Source organism: Nicotiana sylvestris, chromosome 12 (assembly GCF_000393655.2).
Source record: "Nicotiana sylvestris chromosome 12, ASM39365v2, whole genome shotgun sequence".
Taxonomy (NCBI): Eukaryota; Viridiplantae; Streptophyta; class Magnoliopsida; order Solanales; family Solanaceae; genus Nicotiana; species Nicotiana sylvestris.
Window position 1 is genome coordinate 66095760 of NC_091068.1, and position 19297 is coordinate 66115056.

Genomic DNA, 19297 nt, shown 5'->3' on the forward strand with positions numbered 1-19297 from the left:
CCAAACTTGATGTGTAAATATCATGGCACACATGGCCATAGGACCGAAGACTGCAGGCAGCTAAGGGAGGAGGTAGCTCGATTGTTCAACGAGGGTCATCTTCGAGAGTTTCTCAGTGATCGAGCTAAGAATCACTTCAGAGAAAGAGATGTAAACAGAAAAAATGAGCAAGAAGAACACATGAAATTCATATGATCGTTGGCGGTGTCGATGTTCCACAAGGGCCTATGTTCAAATGCACCAAGGTGTCGATCACTAGAGAAAAACGGACTCAGAGTTATGTACCCGAGGGCGTCCTATCGTTCAATGACGAGAAAGTGGAAGGAATATCTCAACCGCATAATGACGCCCAGATAATTTCTATTTTGTTAAATAAAATTCAAGTTAAACATGTTCTAGTGGATCCAGGTTGCTCGACAAACATAATCAGATCAAAGGTCGTAGAGCAGCTCGTCCTAGATGACCAAATTGTACCTGCATCTCGAGTCCTAAATGGCTTTAACATGGCGAGCAAAATAACGAAGGGGGAGATAATCCTACCACTAAGCGCGGCTGGGACCATCCAAAATACAAAATTCCATGTCATCGAAGGCGACATGAGATATAATGCACTACTAGGGAGGCCATGGATCCACAACATGAGGGAAGTACCTTCAATCCTTCATCAGATGATGAAATTCCCAACAGTGGATGATGTGAAAACAGTTTACGGGGAACAACACGCTGCAAAGGAAATGTTTGTAGTCGATGAGGTGACACCGATACCGGTTCCTTCGATCTCAGAAAACTCGAGCACCAAAGATAAGCAGACGGCCAAATAGCAATCACCATCCCCAGCCTCAACCGAATCGGAGAAACATGTAATCGAAGAAGAAGAAGAGCATTTCCTTACCCCTCGAACTTTCATTGTTCCCGAAGAGTCAGATGCAACTAAGTCAATGGTCGAAGAGCTGGAACAGGTCATACTGATCGAGTATATGCCCGAGAGAAAGGTATACTTGGGAACGGTGTTAACCCCTGAACGCAGAAAAAAACTCATTCAATTTATTATCGATAACATGGATTGTTTCGCTTGATCCCATTTAGACATGACAAGGCTCCTACCGAAAATAACGACACACCGGCTAAGCCTCAACCCAGGTTCAAACCAGTAAAGCAAAAGAGGAGGCACCAGTCCGAGGTGAATCATGCATTCATAAAGGATGAGGTTACAAAACTTCTTAAAATTGGGTCCATTCAGGAGGTAAAATACACTGAGTGGTTAGCCAACGTAGTTGTAGTCCCTAAGAAAGGGAACAAACTTAGAATGTGCATAGATTATAAAGATTTAAACAAGGCATTCCCTAAAGACGCCTTTCCACTGCCTAATATCGATCGTATGATCGATACCACGGCCAGCCACGAGATCCTTACCTTTCTCGATGCCTACTCCGGGTACAATCAAATTCAGATGAACCCAGAGGACCAATAGAAGACCTCGTTTATCACTACGTTTGAAACATACTATTACAATGTAATGCCCTTCGGGATAAAAATGCTGGAGCTACATACCAACGCCTAGTTAACAAAATGTTCGAGGAACAGATAGGTAAATCAATGAAAGTTTACATTGACTATATGTTGGTTAATTCCCTGCGTGCAGAGGACTATTTAACTCATTTGCAGAAGACATTCAGAATCTTAAGGAAGTACAACATGAAGCTTAACCCGGAAAAATGTGCCTTCGAGGTCGGTTCGGGAAAGTTCCTCGACTTCATGGTATCAAATTAGGAAATTGAAAGCAACCCCGACAAGATCAAGGCCATCGAATATATCACTATCATAGACAGTGTGAAAGTCATACAAAGGCTAACATGACGGATAGCCACCTTGGGCCGATTCATTTCGAGGTCATCAAATCTAAGCCACAAGTTCTTTTCCTTACTCAAAAAGAAAAAGGATTTCGCATGGACCCCGTAATGCCAACAAGCATTGGAGGAATTGAAGCGATACTTATCGAGCCCACCTCTGTTTCACACTCCGAAGGTAGATGAAAAGCTTTACTTATATCTGGCATTGTCCGAGATAGCGGTAAGTGGGGTACTAGTTCAAAAAGAGCAAGATACGCAATTCCCTGTTTATTACGTAAGTCGAACTCTAGGAGATGATGAAACTAGATATCCACACTTAGAAAAATTAGCACTTGCATTAATAAGCGCATCTAGGAAGCTAAAACCATATTTCCAGTGTCACACAATATGTGTGTTAACCACTTATCCTCTCCGAAATGTTTTGCATAAGCCCGAGTTATCAGGCTGATTGGCCAAATGGATAGTCGAACTTGACGAGTACGATACCGAGTATCAACTCCAAACGGCCATCAAGTATCAAATCTTAGCTGACTCCGTGGCCAATTTACATCTACCCTCGTACCCGAAGTGGAGAAAGAACTTCTGCTAAGATTGGGTACATCATCGGGGGTATGTACCCTCTTCACGGACGGCGCCTCGAATGTGAAAGGGTCTGGGCTTGGCATCATTTTGAAGTCACCTACAGGTAACACTATTTGACAATCTATCAAAACTTCTAGGTTGACTAATAATGAGGCCGAGTATGAGGCCATAATTACAGGTCTCGAGCTAGCTAAGAGCTTGGGGGTAAAAGTCGTTGAAGCCAAGTGCAATTCCTTGTTGGTGGTAAACCAAGTAAATAAAAGCTTCGAAGTCCGAGGATAGAATGCAAAGATATTTGGACAAGCTACAAGTAACCTTGCATCGCTTCAAGGAATGGACCCTAGCCCATGTACCACGACAGCAAAACAGTGAGGTAGATGCACTTGCAAATTTGGGGTCATCAGTCGAGGAAGATGATATTGTCCCGGGGACTGTTGTCCAATTATCGAGATTAGTGGTCGAGGAGGGGCATGCCAAGATAAATCTACAAGTTTGACTTGGGATTGGAGGAATAAGTATATCAAATATTTGAAAAATGGAAAGCTCCTATCGAATCATAAAGAGTCGAGGGCTCTACGAACCAAGGCTGCTAGGTTCACATTGGATGACGATGGAACATTATACAGGAGGACGTTCGATGGACCATTGGCGGTATATTTAGGATCGGGGGACACCGATTATATTTTACAAGAAATCCATGAAGGGACTTATGACAATCACTCCGGCGCCTAGTCTTTGATTCGCAAAATTATTAGAGCGGGGTATTACTGGGATAACATGGAAAACACACTAAGGAGTTTGTTAGAAAATTTGATAAATGTCAAAGGTTTGCACTGATGATTCATCAGCCCGGAGAGCAACTTCACTTAGTCCTGTCCCCGTGGCCTTTCATGAAATGGGGAATGGACATCGTCGGCCCTCTACCAACAACCCCAGGTAAAGCTAAATTCATTTTGTTTATGACTGACTACTTTTCTAAATGGGTGGAAGCACAGGCCTTCGAGAAGGTCAGAGAAAAAGAAGTTATTGACTTTATCTGGGACCACATCAGTGTTGATTCGGGATACCTCCTGAAATTGTATGCAATAATGGCAAACAATTCATCGGCAACAAGGTAACAGAGGTCCTTGAAGCACACAAAATAAAAAGGATTTTGTCAATGCCATATCATCCAAGCAGAAACGGGCAGGCCGAATCGACAAACAAGGCTATCATCCAAAACTTGAAGAAAAGGTTGAACAACGCTAAAAGGAAATGGAGAGAAGTTCTGCCCGAGGTTCTTTGGGCATATCGATTTAGTGCGGTCCGCACTAGGATCAATGCGGCCACACTCGATTTAGTGCGGTCCGCAGTAAGAAGGATCAGAGAGTGCCAACTTCCGAGTTTCAAGCTAATGCAGTCCGCTCTCCATTTCATGTAGACCGCACTAGAAGCCTCCGCGACAGCAGTCCATTCTCTGCGGTCCCCAGTGCCTGAGTTCAGAGAGATGGATTTTCAAGTGCAAAGCCTTAGTGCGGCCGCACATCATTTTGTGCGGTCCGCACTAGCCTCGCAAGGGTATTTTTGTCCAGATTTTTTAGCTTAGTATAAATAGCTTTTTTTCCCATTGTTAGGGTATCATATAGTTTTTAGCTGTAGTTGCGCTCGTGGGTTCGAAGTCTTTAGCTATTTTGGGCAATTTTATTTACATTTCAACATTGAATCTTATTATTTATCTTAGTAATTAATTAATATGAGTTGTTCTTCATCTATTTCTTGTTTTTCTTCTTTAATTATGAGTAGCTAAACCTATAAGCTAGGGTTGTGGCTCAACCCTAGTGTGGATAATTGATGGGTCTTGCGTTTTAAGGCTAGATTGACTATGGGTGTTTGATATTTGGGCTAATTTCATGTTTAATGGTTGAATTAGTGGTTGCAAATACTAGTTTGTGTTTAGTTGACTTGAGCTCTTCTTGAGAAAGAGAGCCCAAGTCTCTGAAATTGGTCTGACAAGGAATTGGGGCGTACTTAAGAGATTGACAGCCCCAATTAAAGGGTTAAACCTCGAGAGAGTAATACCCGACTTGAACCTTGATTGCTTGTGCAAATTTGCATACCCAATTGGTCTTGAGAAAATCAATTCGGTTAATTTACTAGAACTACCGAGAGTTGTAGAGTGGGTAAAATCGTGCAACGGTTATATCATACTCCCCAAACATGTCAATCATGACTTAGACTCAAGTATCCGTCAATTGACCACCTAGGCGAAAGTCACTATCCTAGTGCCTTTTAAACCATTCGAACAACCCATTTTAGTTTAACTCTTAGTTTAATCTAGTTTCATTTACCATTGTAGTTTGATAAAAGTAGAAGTAAAACAAAAACCTCAAAATGTATAGAAGTGTAATTTGGAACACATACGCAACTCTAAACTAGATAGATACCCGATTCCAAATTCTAGCTCTCTGTGGAAATTGATCCCGACCCTAAATCAGGTAAAAGCTCTTCGACCCTCTCTTGCTACTTAATAGTAGTGTAGAGTAGGCTTCGATCAAAGGGCCTAACCCTTTTGTCTTGCAGAAAATGAGGAACGAGGTCCCTAGATTTGGTATGGTTAACACACCCTCACTCTTGTTAGACTGGTGGAGGAATCTTCCATCAAGTGACCAAATCAACGAATGGAAAGAGAGGGCCGTCAAATCTAGCAAAGAGCTGGAATATCTGGAATATAGTCTGATGGAATTGGAAGGAAAAGTGAGGAAGAGAGTCACCGACTGCCAGAACGCTGAGGGAAACGAAGGAGGACATTTGGCAAAGGCATTCTTACTGATGAACCTACGCGAACTGGAGGATTTGATCGACAAGAGCATTCAGTCTGAGGAAGGTCCTTCCGAGACCAAATAGATTAGGTTTACTCGCTTTCCAAATGTAAAAAGGCCAAGGGGCAGTAGTGACTTATTTTTTCTATTATCTTAGTGTCGTTTTGGGATTCGTCTATTTTTACATTATGAAATGAAGTATTTATTGGCATCAACGAGGCTCCCAAATTAGGACACAAATTTACGTTTCCGCAATATGTGTTTAAATACTGCAAACACTTCAGAATCCTCACTAACTTGTTTCCTTTTTTTGTTTTTCCTTATTTTGATTATTCACATCCCCTTAGGTTGGTCATACTGGCCTCATCAGCGTATCATACCAGATCTAGAGGCCCTCCACCTCCTCCTCCCCCAAGCAATACAAAAGGCGGAGGAAAAACAAAAATGGACGACTTAAGTGGTATCCGAAAGGAGAATATTGAGAACGCAGAAACTTCAGATGGCCATAGTACTTCGGTCCCAAATGATCTAGTCTTGAGACTGGAACAAAAGATACTGGAACTGCAAGGAGAACTTGAGCAGGTTCGCAACTTGGCAAACTTATCACTCACCCTAAATGTCTCCGACATCCACCAACAAAACACAAAGAACCCAGCACCTCCCCAAAACACACAAAATCGACACCCACAAAATCCTCCCGCACCGAATCAACACACAACTCCACCCCAAAATCTCAATCCATTGCCAATACCAACTCAGTCATAACATCGGCATCAACCAATTCAGTACCCGCCAACCACCACTTACCACACTCCCCAAAACACACCACCGCCTATTCCCGATCCCCAAAACTCAACTAATGACCATCATTACACCCAAGTTCTTGGTACCCATCAAAGCAACCCTATATACGTAGAAACCGAACCTCACTCTATCCAACCAATCTCCTATACACCGGAATCCTCCGAAAAGGACCTGCTCATAAAAAACATGGCTGAAGAACTCAAGAAGTTGACAAGCCGAGTTCAAGGTGTCGAATGAGGCAAAGGAATAGAAAGTTGAACTATGAAGACCTATGCATACAGCCAGACGTAGAACTGCTAGAGGGATACAAACCTCCCAAGTTTGAGATGTTTGACGGCATAGGTGATCCTAGAGTTCATCTGAGGACCTATTGCGACAAACTTTTCGGGGTCGAGAAAGACGAAAAGATCCAAATGAAACTCTTTATGAGGAGTCTTACTGGGGATGCTTTGTCCTAGTACATCAGCCAAGATCCCAAGAAATGGTCCAATTGGGTAAGTATGGCGTCGGATTTCATGGACCAGTTCAGGTTTAATACAGAGAATGCACCAGATGTTTTCTACATTTAAAATCTTAAGAAGAAACGTATCGAGACTTTCCACAAGTACGCTACTCGTTGGAGGTCGGACCCGGCCAAGGTTAGGCCATCTTTGGACAAGGAACAGATGAACAAGTTCTTCGTCAGGGCACAGGATCCACAATATTATGAAAGGTTGATGGTTATCGAAAATCATAAATTCTCTGATATCATCAAACTCGAAGAAAGAATCGAAGAAGGAACCAATAGCGGGATGGTAACGAATTTTGAGGCACTACATGCTACAATTAAGACATTAGAATCAGGTAGCATATCGAAGAAGAGAGATGTTGGGGCAGTAATGGTGGCCTAGGGCCCGAAATCTCCACTTACCTATCAAATACCTCCACCCACATATCAAGCACTTCCACCCACATACCAAGCACCACCGCCCACATATCAGCCCTCATCTCCCAGATATTCCCAACCAGTCATTGTCCATCACACTTATAACTCCCATTCATCCCATTTCCAGTCACCTCCAACTCGCCAAAACTTTCCAAGACCAAGACCCAATTTCGACCTCAAGCCACCCAGACAATACACCGCCATTGCTGAACCCATCGACCAACTGTATGAGAGGTTGAAAGTCGTTGGTTATGTCACCCCCATTCTTGCTGAGGCATTAGAAGATCCATCCCAATGGGTCAATCCAAACAAGACTTGTGCGTACCATTCCGGTATGAAAGGGCACACCACTGATGAGTGTCGTACATTGAAGGATAAGATCCAGACGCTAATCGACAATAAGGTCATACAGGCAAAAGAGGCTGCACCTAATGTCCGCAGCAACCCCCTCCCTGATCATAGAGAGGTGGCGGAGTACATGTGATAGAGACGAATGAAGAATGGGACCCTGAGGGGTCGATTGGGCTTATTCGAGAAGGCGATGACTTTAAAGTTGCAGTCATGCTCACTCCTATTGTGGTATAGACTCAGTCGCCAATCGAGGTCGAGATAGCTGCACCGGTTCCATTTAAGGTAGAGGTAGCTCCACATGCGGCCACCCCCATTCCATTTGAAGTAGAAGTGGTCACACCTTTCACTATGACAATATCAACCACACCTCCATTCGACTCGAAAGCAATACCCTAGGATTACGTGGTTGAGGATCGGCGAAAAGGGAAGGCCAAGGTAGAAGAATCTGACGCTGCACAAGGAATGACTAGGACTGGAAGAGTCTATCCACCTAAACACTTGGGAGGATCGAGTAAGGATGTCACTACTAGGCATCCTATTATTGAGACAAGGCCAGATGACCTGTGGAGGAAAGTACAAGCAAAGAAGTATTTTGTCGTTGATCATTTGAACAAAACCCTACTCAGATATCTATCCTATCACTGTTGCAAAACTCAGAGGCACATAAGAACGCTTTAATAAAGGTGTTGAGCGAGGCTTATTTACCCAATAATATCACCAGCAGAGAAATGGCCAATATGGTAGGGAAAGTACTGGAAAGTCATAATATCATCTTCCATGAAGATGAGCTACCACCTGAGGGGTTGAATCACAACCGATCATTGCATATCACAATGCAATTTGAAGACAAATTCATTGCCAGAGTCTTGGTTGACGGAGGTTCAAGCCTTAATATTTGTCTGTTGGATGCTCTGAAAAGGTTGGACAAAGGTTTTCATGAAATAAGGGTAGGAAGCATGAACATGAAAGCTTTTGATGGGTCCCAAAGAGCCACAATAGGGGAAATCAACATTTGCTTGCATATGGGGCCAACTTGGTTCGACGTCGAGTTTCAGGTGCTTGACATACCAGCCTCATATAATCTTCTATTGGGCTGACCATGGATCCATGCCACTGGAGACGTGCCTTCCACACTATATCAAGCTGTGAAGTTCGAATGGAATCATCAGGAGGTGATCAATCATGGAGATGGGAGTAACCCCATTTACATTAGTCAAACCATCCTGGCTATTGGACATAGAAGAAGGCTAGGAGGGGAAACCTATCATCACATTGAACAGGTTAATGTCGTCGAGAAGGATAAATGGTGGAGTAGTAAAATAGAAAGCATATTGGCCTGGTCTGGATATGAACCCGGCAAAGGGTTGGGGAAGAACCTCCAAGGTATCACAAAACTGATACGACTGAAGAATCATGGTACCACCTTTGGGCTCGAATATCAGTACACATGGCAAGAATACATGATCGGTCACCTCCATGGCGCAGACAATATTACCCTCTCGAGCAACCAGTGCCACGCCTAGAACAAGCTTTTTACCAAGCTGATACGATATGGGGGACTGCAGAAGAGGAAGCACTAGCTGGGTTGAAGAATTTGTTCTTGGAGGATGAAGACATGGACTGCAGCACCGTAATTAAGGAGGAGGAATAAGGCCTCACCATTCAGATAGTAAAGAAGGGAGTTGTTCTCAGGAACTGGACCGCCACACCATCCCGAGCCCGCCGAGTCCCTGGGTAGCTTGGCAGATTTTACTTCTATAGCCATTCTAGGCATTTAAGATTTCCAGTAATTTTGTTTTAAGATTTACTTGTTTTAAAATAAATGCTCGATTTATCGAGATGTACTTGTCTAAATGATTTTTCGGTTTAATCAAATGCATTTGCTCTTTATTATTCATTACTATTTCTACACTTTTTCTTTTTATAACATTATTATTACTTTTTCTGATGAACCAGTGACTGTGACATGTAATGAGGCAATGCAACATGAGGATAGTGATTCATATGAAGAAGATGAGATACTCGAGGAAGTTGTCAGGGAGGTTGAAAACTTTGAGAATAAGCCTAAGTCCAACCTGAACGAAATCGAAGCAATAAATTTGGAGGATGTCGAGACCGTCAAGGAGACCAGCATCAGCATTCACTTGTCACCAACAGAAAAGGAAGAATACATTCATTTTCTAAAGGAATATGAGGATATTTTTGCATGGTCATATGATGACATGACCAGCTTGAGCACGTCAATAGTGGCTCACATGTTGCCTACTAATCTCATGTGTCCGCCAGTAAAGCAGAAACTCAGAAAGTTCAAACCATACATGAGCTTGAAAATCAAGGAGGAAGTTACCAAGCAGATCAAAGCCAAAGTTCTCAGGGTGGTCGAGTACCCAACCTGGTTAGCTAACATTGTGCCAGTTCCGAAGAAGGATGGGAAAGTCACAGTATGTGTTGACTATCGGGATTTAAATAGAGCATGTCCCAAGGACGACTTCTCACTGCCAAATATACACATCTTGATCGGTAATTGCACCAAGCATGAACTCCAATTCTTTTTAGATTGTTTCACAGGTTATCATCAGATCTGGATGGACGAAGAAGATGCAGAGAAGACAGCTTTATTACACCTTGGGGTGTATACTGTTACAAGATGATGCCATTCGTTCTGAAGAATGTTGGGGCTACTTACATGAGATCCATGACAACTATCATTCATGATATGATACACAAGGAAATATAGGCGTATGTGGACGACGTAATTATCAAATCCAAGAGAGCCGCAAACCACATAGCAAACTTCAGAAAGTTCTTTGACAAATTAAGGAGGTACAACTTGAAACTAAACCCTGCAAAATCTGCATTCGGGGTTCCCGCAGGAAAGCTACTAGGATTCATTGTCAGTCGTCGAGGGATCGAGCTGGATCCGTCTAAAGTCAAGGCTATTCAGTAGTTACCACCACCTAAGAGCAAAAAGGATGTAATGAGCTTCCTAGGACGTCTCAACTACATCAGTCGATTCATAGCATAGTCCATAGTTATATGTGAACCCATCTTCAAAATGTTGAGGAAAGATGCCGAAACAAGCTGGACAGAGGATTGTCATAAGGCCTTCGACAAAATCAGAGAGTACTTGTCCACACCACCAGTTCTGGTCCCGCCAAAGCTAGGACGACCTTTGCTACTCTATCTATCTATATTGGATGGAGCCTTCAGATGTGTTTTGGGACAACACGACGAGACAGGAAGAAAGGAGCAGGTCATATACTACATAAGTAAGAAGTTCATACCTTACGAAGCACGGTACACTCTATTGGAACGCACTAGTTGTGCTTTGACCTGGACAGCTTAGAAATTGAGGCATTACTTCTGTGCCTATACTACATAGTTTATATCTAGGATGGACCCTCTAAAGTATATATTCTAGAAGCCCATGCTGACTGGGAAGTTAGCCAAGTGGCAGATACTGTTAAGTGAGTTCGATATCGTCTATGCAACTCAAAAAGCGGTCAAAAGACAAGCACTGGCAGATCATCTTGCTGAAAATCCGATAGGAGGACAATACGAACCCTTGAAAACGTATTTTCCTGATGAAGAAGTATCGTTCGTAGGAGAAGACATTGTCGAAGCATACAACGATTGGAGGATGTTCTTTGACGGAGCTGTAAATTTCAAAGGAGTGGGTATTGGAGCAGTTTTGGAATCAGAAATGGGTAAACATTATCCGGTATCTGCTAAACTCAGATTTCCCTACACTAACAACATGGCGAAATATGAAGCCTGCATACAAGGGCTCAACATGGCGATCGACATGAACATTCAGGAGCTGCTGGTAATCGGTAATTCAGAATTGCTTGTGCACCAGGTACAAGGAGAGTGGGCCACCAAGAATTCCAAGATACTGCCATATCTACACCATGTGCATGAATTGAGAAAGAGGTTCACGAGATAGAATTCCGACATGTGCCCAGAATTCAGAATGAGTTTGCTGACGCATTAGCCACCTTGTCATGAACATTCAGAAGCTGCTGGTAATCGGTGATTCAGATTTGCTTGTGCACCAGGTACAAGGAGAGTGGTCCACCAAGAATTCCAAGATACTACTATATCTACACCATGTGCAGGAATTAAGAAAGAGGTTCATGAAGATAGAATTCCGACATGTGCCTAGAATTCAGAATGAGTTTGCCGATACATTGGCCACCTTGCCATTTATGATACAACATCCAGATAAGAATTATATTGATCTCATTCCGGTGTGGATCCATAATCAGCCGGCATATTGTGCTCATGTTAAAGAAGAAACAGATGGAAAGCCTTGGTTCCATGACATCAAGGAGTATTTGTCAAAGGGAGAATATTCGGAGCATGCAAACCACACTCAGAAACGCACACTCCGGAGATTTTCCAATCACTTCTTTCACAGCGGAGAAAACTTGTACAGAAGAACTCCTGATTTGGGAGTGCTAAGATGTGTCGACGCAAAGGAAGCTTCTAAGCTACTTGAGGAGATACATGCAGGGACCTGCGGCTCACACATGAATGGTTTTGTCTTGGCTAAGAAGATACTTAGGGCCGGTTACTTTTGGATGACCATGGAGACGGATTGCGTCCAGTATGTCCGCAAATGCTTTCAATGCCAAGTGCATGCCGATATGATAAAAGTGCCGCCAAACGAGCTCAATGCAACAAGCTCACCTTGGCCATTCGCCACTTGGGGAATGGATGTTATTGGTCCGATTGAGCCCACTGCTTCAAACGGATACAGGTTTATTCTGGTAGCCATTGATTACTTCATAAAATGGGTAGAGGTTGCATCCTACAAAGTTGTAACCAAGAAAGCCATAGCAGATTTTGTCAAAGATCGTATTGTATGCCGATTCGGAGTTCCCGAGTCCATTATTACTAATAATGCCACCAATCTCAACAGTGATTTGATGAAAGTCATGTGTGAAACTTTCAAAATCAAGCACAAGAATTCCACAGCCTACAGACCTTAGATGAATGGAGCTATAGAAGCCGCCAACAAAAACATCAAGAAGATACTAAGGAAGATGGTAGAGAACCACAAACAATGGCACGAGGAGCTATCTTTCGCTTTATTGGGATACCACACTACGGTTCGCACATCAACCGGGGCAACTCCTTATGGTTTATGGTACCAAGGCTGTCATCCCAGCCGAGGTAGAGATTCCTTCTTTAAGAATCATACAGGAAGCGAAACTCAGCGATGTAGAGTGGATAAGGAGTCGCTATGAACAATTGTCCCTTATCGATGGAAAGAGGATGAACCAGTATGTCACAGCCAACTTTATTAGAGCAGAATGTCCAGATCTTTCAACAAAAGGGTCAAACCAAGGCGATTTGCACCAGGTCAGTTAGTGTTGAAGAAGATCTTCCCACATCAAGATGAAGCTAAAGGGAAATTCTCTCCCAATTGGCAAGGTTCATACATGGTTCACAGGGTGCTGACAGGAGGAGCACTCATACTTGTAGAAATGGATAGAGAAATCTGGCCAAAACCAATCAATTTAGACGCAGTCAAAAGATACTATGCTTAGATCATTTACTCACCTGATGTAATTGAACTACGCTTAACCTGATTCCCATTTAAGAGGGGATATGTAGGCAGCCTTATGGGTTCGGTCATATCATAATAAAATTTCTATTTCCCCAAGATCAGAAACTGGGGTATAATTTTGAGAATGACCCTCAAAATTCCGGAGCAAGTCTAGCCGACACCGTCGCATACTAGAAAGTCAGAAATTGGGGCAGAATTTTGAGAAGGATTCTCAAAATTCCGAAGAAGTATCAGCGAGGCCTATTATTCACAAACGGTCAACAGATCATCTATCAAATTGGGGCAGAATTTTGAGGAGGACCCTCAAAATTCCAATATAAGAGAGTTGCAATGCCTTTGAGATGTGTTACAGTCACTAGTTTATCTAAAATGTATCAATATATTTCTAAAATAACTCTATTTTTATTAGTAATTGCATATTTTCGAAAACTCTATTTCCGTAACAGTCAGGTGTTACCTAGGGGAACTCGAAAGGGCCTCCAGAACGGAGCAAAGCAAGGCCAGCAGACGAAGGTACAAACCAACCTACCCTCACAAAACTTACAATTTTTCTTTGAATACAGGCACATCCGACGTAACAATAACATCCGCAAATATATACACGTAGCAAGATTACCATCAATCAGGCCATCAGATACCCCGAATATATCTCCCTATTTGCTACGGAGAGCAGTATCCACTACCTCTTCGTACGAACCATCTCGAACATCCCTAACCACAGAACCTCAATAACGATGCTCAAGCCCATCCACGAACCTCCTCACCTTCTCATGCTCATCTGCAACTAGAAAAGGTGCATAACTAGCTAAGTCAGTGAATTTAGCCTTATACTCTGTAACTGTCATACTGCCCTGGCGCAGTTGCTCGAACTGACGTCTCATGTCATCTCGCTTGCTCAGTGGAACGAACCTATCCATAAACATAGCTGAAAACTCTGACCAAGTAATAGGTGGCAAACCTGCTCGTCTACCTCTCTTAACTGAATTCCACCATGACTCTGCAGATCCTGAAAATAGAAAAGTGGCAAATTCCACCCCTCGAGTCTCCTTCAACCCCAAAGTAGATAGTATTTTCTCACAACGCTGAATGAACTTCTGGGGCTCAATAGAAACCTGTGTAGCATCGAACTCTAGTGGCTTAAGATCTATGAAATTCTTAAGATCCTTAGACTGCCCTGTATTTGCAACTGGCTGAACGACCTGCTGAGGGGCTATCTGAGGAGCTGCAACATTCAGCTGAACCTGTGCTTGCTCCTGCGAAGTAGTCTGGGGAGCTGGAAGTCCACCCTGAGTAGGCACTAACGCCTCCAACACATTCAACAACCTCACCACTGCATCTACAGGTAAGGTAACCGTAGGCACATCAACTGTGACTGATGGTGGAGCATCATGAACCATTTGTTCTTGCACTCGATTTGGCATAATAGCTTGGGATTGACCCGTGTTTACAACTTCTGGCTGAGGAGCAGCCTGTCTACCAGTCTGAGCTCTAGTTTGATGAGCCCCAACTTGACCACCACCTCGAGTAGTACCCCGTCCAGCACCACATCTAGCAGATGAAGGTGTGTGTGTCCTAGCCATCGGCGAAACAAACAATCCAAAGTCAAACTCATGTTATCCCAACGCACGAACAAGGAATGAAAGAAGGGAAAACATCCTAAATGCTTAGCAGCCTCAAGATCATAAGTATGGGCGCCAACATACTCATGAACAAGACTCTACTAAACACTGTTCCATGACCCGGGACTTAAAGCCTAGGCTCTTATACCAACTTTGTCACATCCCAAACTACCCCCTAGACGTGACTGGCACCCAGCTAACACCACCTGCCAGGCGAACCCCTTTCTCTAACGTTTAACTATTTACACAAACACTGAGAAAAAAAGTGCAGGCCTAAAGTGTTATTAATAGTTAAATATATAACGATTATCGCTCAATACCTTAGTCAATTGATAAAAAAATCAACAATCACTTAAATAATAAAACTCTAGCCCAAATCCCACGCTAAGACCATGGAGCATCTAACATAGTAATATGAGATTTACTAATGGGTATGAAAACCCAAAAAAAAATAACTAACACGGACTAAGCAAGTCTGAAACGAAAGCCTCCCCGAATGATGCGGTGGCTCACCTCAGCAATAGGATCCACTCAAACAGACTCGTCAGCCACTAGCTCTATCTTCCGCAACGGTATCTGCATAGAGATGCAGGTAAGGAGTGAGTTATACGTAAATATAACTCAGTAAGATCCTCGACCCGCCACTTTAAATACCTCTGGAACAAGTGTTAGAAAATACAAACACACTACAACGCGAATGATGTAGTAAATATGTTAATTATACAACAACTCAATATATGTGTATCAACAGAGTCATTAAGAATTAACCAACAAGGATACTCACTAAGGACTTATCATAATTATAGTGAAAGAAATTTACCAATACATCAGGAGTCCACAACGGCACCACAATGCTTCAAATATATAGCAGAGCATACACAATGCTCGGGTAATGTACAAAGGCATACACAATGCCCCAACATGATGGCGCACAGCCGTATCAAACTCAACATTATGGCGCACAGCCGTATCAAACTCAATACCATGGCGCACAGCCGTATCAAACTCAACATCATGGCGCACAGCCGTATCAAACTCAATATCATGGCGCACAGCCGTATCAAACTCGATATCATGGTGCACAGCCATATCAAACTATAAAACTCAACCTCATGGCGCACAACCGTATCACACTATCAAACAACTTATAAAATAATATATATATTTTTTTATTCTTTCATAAAATAATATATTTGCGGCTAGTCTAAGACCCTCTGCCAAGCGCACGCTTGTCCCAATACATGGACCAGACAGAGAAAACACACTTTCAAAATGGGTTTTAGAAAAGCAAGTATCAAAGCTTAAAGTCTCACTTACCTTGCCAACGAGAAGTTTCTCAACCTTGTAACGTCTAGAACACCAACCAAATGACATCCAATGTCTTCAATCTATCAAAAATATTGAATAACACTTCCTAATTAGTCTAACAATTATTATTTTTGATCTTAGGGCGAGCCAAAATCAAAGTCAACCCCCAATCTAATTAATAAAAATCTGTACACGATTAATATCAAACGCGGCATTTTCAATGATAAAAAAAAATTGCCGAAACAGTGGTCTCGCATTTAAACCACCAGTTCCGAAATCCAGATTTCTCATGCTAACAAAATTGGTTACTTTATTTCATTAAACCAATTTATATTCAATCATCATTACATAATTATTAAGCTACTAAAATTTTCACTTTTCATTAATAACAACCAATTAGTTAATCATATATTTCCTCTTTAAAGTAGTGGCTTTTATCATTAGCTTTGTAATTTCTATCAATCATTGCCAAATAATTCTCCTCATAATCATTAGCTAATAATTAGAATTAATATCCCTTCATCCCAATTACCTTGAAAACGTTACTGTAGGTAAGAATTATTATATATAACATACTTGTAAATTGGATTCCTCTATAAAGATTTCTGGATAGTGATTTATAAAAGTGATTTGGTTTCCAACGCAGTCACGAAGACAAATTGTTTTTTTTTTCCCAATATAGTCTGCGCTACTTTTCTTTTTAATAACCTAGCTGTAAATATACCCCTAAATCCTAGCAGCACAAGATATGGGCTTAAGGCCCACTCCATTTTGTTTAGGGAAAACTTAAGTAAAGTTGTAAAATTAGCCACTAGCCACTTATTTAATACAATATGTTATATAATAATAAATTATCTTCCCTTTTTTTTCCTATATACTATAATAAATAGTCTTCCACTAGGTTATTGTTTGATCCAATAGCTATAATACAAATAATTCTTCCATTTTAGTTAATAAATTTATAAACAATTATTTCGGGTTATTACATTCTCCCCCACTTAAAGTCTCGTTCGTCCTCGAACGAGTTTGAAAGTGTACCTGATATCTCAAACAACTGGGGGTACTTGCTTCACATGTCTGCTTCAGACTCCCACGTTGCTTCCTCTGTGGGATGGTTACGCCATAATACTTTCACTGAATCAATCTTTTTCGACCTCAATTGCCGCATTTGCCTATCAAGAATAGATATCGGACCTTCTTCACAAGTTAAGTTCTCATCAAGCTCCACATCCTCTAGATGAATCTTATGACTATCATCACGAACATATCGTCTAAGCATAGACACATGAAATACGGGATGAACCGCAGATAACCTCGGAGGCAGGGCAAGTTTATACGCCACCGACCCGATTCGATTTAAAATCCCATACGGACCAATATACCTCAGACTTAACTTACCTTTGCGCCCAAATCTCATGACTTCTTTTATATGGGACACCTTCAAAAAGACTTTTTCTCCTTTCATGAACTCCAAATCACGAACTCTCTTATCTGCGTAGAATTTTTGTCTACTTTGAGCTATCCGAAGTCGTTCACGTATCAATGCAACTTTCTCCAAAGCTTGCTGAACCAAATCCGGACCCAATAGTTGTGCTTCACCAGGTTCAAACCATCCAACTGGTGAACGACATTTACGACCATATAGAGCTTCAAACGGCGCCATTTGTATATTCGACTGATAGCTGTTATTATAAGCAAACTCTGCCAACGGCAACTGATCGTCCCAATAACTACCAAAGTCAATTACACAAGCTCTAAGCATGTCCTCCAAGATCTGAATAACCCGTTCAGATTATCCGTCCGTCTGTGGATGGAAAGTTGTGCTCAATTCAACCTGAGAACCCAATGACTTCTGAAAAGACTTCTAAAACTCAGCAGTAAACCGTGCACCCCGATCCGATATTATAGAAATAGGCACATCATGAAGTCGAACAATTTCACGGAGGTAAATATCTGCTAACTATTCTGCAGTGTGAGTAACTCGAACTGGTATAAAATGCGCGGACTTTGTGAGTCTATCCACGATCACCCATACTTAATCATGTTTTCTAAAAGTACATGGCAACCCAACTACAAAATCCATAGTAATCCTTTCCCACTTCCACTCCGGGATAATTAAATTCTGCATCACGCCGCCTGGTTTTTGGTGTTCATATTTCACCTGCTGACAATTTAAGCAACTAGTCACATGTTTCAAAATATCATACTTCATACCTTTCCACCAGTACAATTCACGCAAGTCTTGATACATTTTAGTAGCACCTGGATGAATAGAGTAGCGGGAGTTATGAGCCTCTTCGAGAATAAACTGTTGCACATCACCTACCATGGGGATACACAATCTACCATGTCGACGTAACACACCTTCATTGTCACTAGCAAATGATTTAACATCCCCATTCTGCACTCGATCTCTAAGTTTAGCAAGATGGGAATCTTCAAATTGACGAGCCTTGACCTGTCCAACCAAGGATGATTGTGCTACCAAACCCGCAAGTAATCTTCCCGGCAATGTATGATCAATACGCACTCCCCGATTGGCCAACGCTTGAATATCTATAACCATAGGTCGTTCTTCAGCAGTAAATCGGGCCAAGATACCCATAGACTTTCTACTCAAGGCGTCTGCCACCACATTCACCTTTCCGGGATGATATAAAATAGTAAGATCATAATCTTTAAGTAACTCTAACCACCGTCTTTGCCTCAGATTCAGATCTCTTTGCTTGAATATATATTGCAGACTCTTATGATCTGTATAGATTTCACATGGCTCACCATAAAGATAGTGACGCCAGATTTTTAATGCAAATACGATCGCAGCCAATTCCAAGTCATGAGTTGGATAATTCTTTTCATGGTTCTTTAGTTGTCGAGAAGCATAAGCTACTACTTTGCCATTTTGCATCAGCACACAACCCAAACCGACTCGAGACGCATCACAATAAATAGTAAAACCCCATGCACCTGTAGGGAGTGTCAAAATCGAAGCCTTAGTCAACGCGATCTTCAATTTCTGAAAACTTTCTTCACACTCATTTGACCACTGAAATGCAACACCTTTCTGAGTTAATCGAGTCAATGGAGTAGCTATCTTTGAGAAACCCTCAACAAACCTTCTATAATATCCGGCTAGGCCTAAGAAACTACGTATCTCTGTAGGAGTAGTGGGTCGAGGCCAATCTCGGACTGCCTCTATCTTCTTTGGATCAACTTGAATCCCATCTCATGACACCACATATCCCAAAAAGGAAACTGTATCCAACCAAAATTCACACTTTGAGAACTTGGCATAAAGCTTTCGCTCCCTAAGTGTCTGTAGCACAACTCTCAAGTGTTGTTCATGTTCTGCCTCACTTCGAGAGTAGACCAAAATTTCATCAATAAATAAAATCACAAAATGATCTAGGAATGGCTTGAACACCCAATTCATGAGGTCTATAAATGTTGCGGGGGCATTAGTAAGCCCGAAGGACATCATCAAA

At 42.0% G+C, this 19297-nt stretch overlaps 2 protein-coding genes across 5 annotated transcripts in view; one reads left to right on the forward strand and one right to left on the reverse strand.

The window, feature by feature from the left end:
* LOC104243806 (F-box/FBD/LRR-repeat protein At1g13570-like) overlaps nt 1-19297 on the reverse strand; it is a 46742-nt gene that overhangs the window by 13279 nt on the left and 14166 nt on the right. For 3 of the 4 annotated variants that reach the window (XR_011404506.1, XR_011404504.1, XR_011404505.1), the window contains 2 exons: nt 15822-15892; nt 14947-15080 (listed from right to left, as the gene is read on the reverse strand). The gene's annotated coding sequence lies outside the window, so the exon portion shown is untranslated. Of the gene's footprint in view, nt 1-14946; nt 15081-15821; nt 15893-19297 lie in introns of those variants that run through there. The other variant, XR_011404503.1, reaches the window with a different exon arrangement.
* On the forward strand, nt 10738-13463 carry LOC138883167 (uncharacterized). Its single transcript, XM_070163830.1, has 4 exons — nt 10738-11169; nt 11369-11742; nt 13332-13398; nt 13449-13463. The coding sequence occupies exons 1-4, from the start codon at nt 10738-10740 to the stop codon at nt 13461-13463; spliced, it is 888 nt and encodes a 295-aa protein (XP_070019931.1).